Raw genomic sequence first — 5,657 nt, 5'->3', positions numbered from 1 at the left:
CTCGTCCTGAAACCCTAGCTGCGTGAAAACCCTGGAATACAATGACTTTCTCAACAAGCAACAGTACATTATATATACTCCAAAATCGTGGGTCGACCCATCGGGTCGCGGTCGATCCGATCGAACCATACCGAGGGGGCTATGCCCCCGCACCCCCATACGAGATCAATGATGGGCTCCGGTCTTGGGCCTATCGGCCCAACCCCTCTGCTTTCATTACAGATCTCAGAAAAATTCCCATTCGGGTCGCCACCAAAATATGTCGGATCGGGTCAATCTTCAAAATGGGTTAAGAATTCGAGACAAACTTAACAGAATCTGATAAAAACCCGAGACCAGAACAATGGTAATTCAATAAGAATTCAAAAACCTTTTAAAAAAAAGATGTTCTTAATAATTACCTTATGTATATACATGTAAAATCAAAACCAAACATAAGCCAATGTAACTTGATTACAAATTGAAAATATTTCGTCAATCCATTTGGGTCTTGATTTTTTTTGGTCCCTTTTATTTTATTTTTAATAATATGTATAGATTAATCACCTCCATTCGAAAGTAAAGGGAAAAGAAGAACAAACAAGACTAAGGGCCCGTTTGATAACGCTTCTGCTGTTTCTGTTTCAAGAAACGGCAGAAACAGAAATTACTGTTTCTGGAAACAGAAATTACTGTTTCTGGAAACAGAAACAGGTAAGAAGGGTGTTTGATAATTCTTGTTTCTGGAAACAGAAACGGGTAAGAAGGTGTTTGATAAATTTTATTTCTGGGAACATTTTGGACAGAATATGATGTTTATAAGAAACCTTAATGGGCATAAATCCACTATTGTTAGGGCCCGTTTGGTATCGTTTCTGTTCCAGAAACACCGTTTCGTGTCAAAAACGAAAATTTCAGTTTCTGTGTCAAAACGTAGTTTTTAAACGAAAAATGGTGTTTCAAAATTTCAGATTTTAATCGAGATTTTTTTTTTTTTTTTTTTGTAAAATGGAACGGAACTGGGAATGGAGTTCCGTCTAATCTCGTTTTTTCAGTTTTTTTTTTCCACTTTTTGTTTTAGAAAAACAGAAACGGACCAAACAAAAGATTTAGTTTTTCGTTCCAATAGAACGAAAAAAACTCCAGAAACGTTTTTTTAGAACGATACCAAACGGAGCCTTACTTTCTTCAGAAACTCATGACCCTTCATTTTAATCATACCTACAACTACCAAGTACACCTTATCTCGAACTTACATCATAATGTTACGAAACATTATATGTCACTCCCCTCATAATAGTAGATTAAAATGCAAATATTTCCATGTTTATGCCATATGTCTTACAAGTTTCCAATAGTTGGTCATTACCCTCTAACTACCACATTTATTTATGTCTATGTTATTAATGGCCTCTAGGATATCGGTATATATCCTTCGCTTTTCCTCAGACACATCCATTTCGTTTTTTAGTACTCTAGACTTCTCCTTTTCACCTTTGATTGCTCTTTCCAAATAACCTTTCACAAAATCAGAGGAAGGTGCTGATGGAGAAGGCTGAGCTCCAACCATTGAATTGCTTGTTCCACAATCGGAAGACTGTGCACTTGTCAAATTGATGTCTCCATAAATCCATCGAAAAAATTTGCAACCTCGATCAAGGGGCTGCAAGTACTCATCAATTTAGTTTTGAAATATATTCAGATAATATAGGTCGAATAATATGCTGATTAAAAAATAAAATAAAATAATTATACCCCATTGGATTTAGGACAACACCAGAAACGACGACCTAAGTTCGTTGCTGTCTTCGCGACGCGTACCTTGCACTGTCCCTCGCCACAATCACATAAGCGAAATTCATCTACCCTCATAAAATATTCATTAAGCCTTGGGCATTTGAAGAACGTTTTTCCTCTATTAGGTCCATTTTTTGTTGTGTACTTATCGCACAACTGATTACAGTAGTCACACCTTGCCATTGCGGGGTCAGTGGAAGACATTTGTACAGCAGAAATATTACAAGTCATCACAATGTAAACATTATGAAGCGAACAGAAGTATTTTTACTAACACCCCATACACACGGTATTTAGGAAAAATTGTGACCTAATTTCTGCGTCTACCTTTTAATACATAAAAAATTCATTTACCAAAAGTTCAGGATCGATTTAACAAAATTGTAGACATTCTCCTTGAAATTGCCAGTTGGTTGGCTATATTAAGACGCACTATAGACATTTGTCTTGCAGATAGTCGCTGGGAGACATCAGATGCGGAAGCATGGTACGCAGGAGTATCAGGATTCATTGGGTCATCAATTTGTTGTTCACTTCCAAGCTCATTGAACAACTGATCTTGAATAGCTTGTTCCTTAATGTAATTGTGGAGCCCACAACAGGCGACCACGATTCTTGACTGATCTTCAATATCGTACGCCTTCATACTTTTTAATATGTGGAATCTATTTTTCAATACACCGAATGTTCTCTCAATAACATTCCGCAGTGACGAATGTCTATGATTGAACAATTCCTTAGCTGTCCTCGGTCCAGGCCTACCTTCACCATAATCTTGCAAGTGATACCGTTGTCCTCGGAATGGCACCAAGTACCCCAGTTGACTGGCGTAGCCCGAGTCAACAATATAATATTTGCCTTCAAATATTATGAAAACATTTATGGGATTAGATCTATATTCCCTGTCTACTATATGTGGAAAGACAACAGAAAAATTCATAATACATTTTTACCTGATGGGGGATGAGGAAACCCTAAGTTATCATTGGTTCTTGCTGCTTCCAATACCCTTGCATCATGTGCACTACCCTCCCAACCCGCATACACAAATGTGAATCGCATGTCGAATGAACATGCACACATAACATTTTGTGTGATCATACCCTTTCGATTACGATAACGTGTCTCTTCCGACCTACGTACGATGGCACTTATATGGGTGCCATCAATAGCACCAATGCAATCCTATTTTCCATTGAACATAAGTTAATCCATATAATTGTGTAAATTGCATTGATATTTCATTCGAAACATCGAAATAAATAATCACCATCAGAAGTCTCAGTTACCTTGAAATATGGATAGTACTTTGGATTGTTGGTTATCTCTGGAGGTACCACATAAAAATTTGGTGGCCTGATCGTCTCTAGTGACAAATTTAGCATTGCTTGCAGCACCGTGTGGAAGACAACACTAATCGTCTGTCCTGAACGATTGAATCGACATTGCATTTGTCTATTACTCAAACCTTGACCTACTATCATGAGGAACATCGCTAGCTGCTCATCTACTCGAATGAAACGACTATCCGCTAGCCAGCCTCTATGTACCATTCGGTCTCGCAGGTTGAGAAATACATGTCTCTCGAGTCTAAACTCTTGGTAACACACGTCAGCATGACCTGCAAGAACCTCAGCTACCCTAACAGGTCCTATGTAACTACTATCATTCAGAGGTTCTCTCATCCTATACATACTGAGAATGTTTTGGAACTGGTGAACTATAACCATGTCATCATCGTCTGACGATGACCCGGTGATGTCGGTTGGAAATTGATTTGACATCCCTGTATGAATGGACACATTCAATATATAAAGGAATAGAGTCCATAAATGTACCATCTAATAGCATTCTAATCTAATAACAAGTCATCAGTAGTGAAATTATCCCAAAGCTGATCAATAAACACACAATAATATAAAAGGCATAATATTTCACAATCATAAACAGTCATCTCTACTACTAGAAATTTGAAACACATGCAATCAAAATAAAACAAAGCATCCATAAGTCAAACATCAACATCAACCATAGTACGATAAAAGACATCAGTGTGTCAGTCAATATCAAGTCATATAAAATCCAAACAAAACATTTCAAAGTTCATTCGTGCTTTCAAAAACTGTTACTTTCACTCCTTCAGGCCATGTATCATCCATAATCTCCTGTCAGGTCTCACTTCAACAAAAGACATGCGCCACCCAGGGTCACTGTGTATCTTACGCTGCGCTAACACATACAAATCAGTCGGGATATCCTCCAAACTGTCCAGTAGCTTCTGACAGCTGATCATGCTATATGGTCCATCAACAATAGGGTCAGGTGGTCGGGTAACTGCTGAGGTGGCAGAGGTTGATCCCTTTTCCATCCTCCATCGGACGAAGGTTCTAAAGTCCTCAGCGGAGTTCGTCAATGTCCGTGTGTGGCTCTTCCTCCTACGATCCGTAGGAGTCCTATCAAGTCGCCGCTTCGGAGGAGCTGACCCCTTGGGTGTCCCAGTACAAGCATCACTGTCATAATTATCAGTGTCATGTAAATCATCATCAATTTCAAGGTTAGTTGACGTTAGAGTGACAACTGTTGCCTGTGACAGACCTCTATCCCCACGGGCACTAGAGTCGGAGAAGATCTCTAACAACTCTGGCCACATGGGGAGACCATTTCTTCTATACTTTGCCCAATCCTTGTTTCCCTGTTATTCAAAATATTTTCAATTAATCATCACATTTTTTTCAAAAATTGACAAAAAATTACCCTCTATAAACCAAAAATCATATTCATACTTGAATAGAAGATTCCCATACTGAATCATCAGCTGTGGCAGTCCGAGCATTCGCATCCCATCCAAAACCAGTTGTTTCTAACAAAGCCCTGAAGCTGTTGTACTCCTTGCGTAACTTATTCATCTTGTTACGTAGTTGTACTTTCGCAAAGGGCCTTTTGAATTCGGCTTCAAGCCCTTTTGTAATGTTGTCCCAACCAACCTTTGTGAATGTTGAGTTTGTCTTCAATCCGTTTCGGACATTATCAACCATGAGATTGATGAATGATCTTAGCTCTGCTTCATTCCAGATTATAGTAGTACTTTTGGGGGTTGGGGATATTGGGGATCTCATATCTCTGAACAATCATTAGAGGGAAGGTAACCTTAAAGAAACACAATGGAAAACAATGCAATCTGGAGAACAATCCAGATTACAAGTGATTCATGCAAACAACCAGATAAGAAAATAAATATCAAGCAGCCTAATGATCTCAAAACCATCCAATCTTGAACCCTTTTATAGAAACACAATGGAAAACAATGCAAAATCCATTGCAGCCACAAACATTAATGGGTTAACCTTAAAGGTTTCAAAAGTCTAATTTTCAAAAGTATAATAAAAGTTCCAATTCTTGTCATCTCATGAGCTATGGATAGAAAAAAAGAGAGGAAAGGGGGTGGGGGAAAGGATCCTTTCACTATGAAAACAACCACATTGAGAGAGAGAGAGAGAATTGGAAGTAAAGTCTAAAAGGTCACCAGCAAGACAAGAAAGGTAGAAGTGACCAATTATATTTCCTCATCTCCCATTATAGGGAGCAGGGATTCAAATTTTCTTCTAATAAAGAAGAAAAAAAATGCTAGTTGAAGTTTCTTTACTAATTAAGATAATTTTTATTTATTGGAAACTGATCTATAAAGGACCGATAACTGACCAATAGACCCAAACCCAATAAAAGATTGAAAACTGAAAGACCTACCCCTCTTGAAGGGTGGAAATCTCAGGCCCGTTGCTGATGCAGGGGCATGTTGCCTTTTAGGGAAACCCTCTCTCTTTCTTAATATAGTCTTTTGTGTTGACAATCTTGATTATGTTTTCACAGAGGAGTCACCAATG

The 5,657-nt window shown here is 38.3% G+C and overlaps 2 protein-coding genes across 2 annotated transcripts; both read right to left on the bottom strand.

Annotated features, from left to right (window-relative positions):
• Positions 1-2,137: 2,137 nt before the first annotated feature.
• LOC122065740 lies at positions 2,138-3,560 on the bottom strand. Its single transcript, XM_042629591.1, has 3 exons — positions 3,066-3,560; positions 2,730-2,961; positions 2,138-2,634 (listed from the first exon to the last, which is right to left on the bottom strand). Exons 1-3 carry the CDS (start codon positions 3,558-3,560, stop codon positions 2,138-2,140), a joined length of 1,224 nt encoding a protein of 407 aa, XP_042485525.1.
• A 347-nt stretch (positions 3,561-3,907) lies between these two features.
• On the bottom strand, positions 3,908-5,169 carry LOC122065739 (uncharacterized protein At2g29880-like). The gene is made up of 2 exons (XM_042629590.1): positions 4,560-5,169; positions 3,908-4,468 (listed from the first exon to the last, which is right to left on the bottom strand). The coding sequence occupies exons 1-2, from the start codon at positions 4,890-4,892 to the stop codon at positions 3,908-3,910; spliced, it is 894 nt and encodes a 297-aa protein (XP_042485524.1). The 5' UTR covers positions 4,893-5,169.
• Between the last annotated feature and the right edge of the window lie 488 nt (positions 5,170-5,657).

The sequence above is a fragment of the Macadamia integrifolia genome, unplaced genomic scaffold (genome assembly GCF_013358625.1).
Source record: "Macadamia integrifolia cultivar HAES 741 unplaced genomic scaffold, SCU_Mint_v3 scaffold2108, whole genome shotgun sequence".
NCBI classification, from domain to species: Eukaryota; Viridiplantae; Streptophyta; class Magnoliopsida; order Proteales; family Proteaceae; genus Macadamia; species Macadamia integrifolia.
The sequence above is the reverse complement of the archived record's forward strand: the minus strand, read 5'-3'. Positions and strand labels throughout refer to the sequence as shown.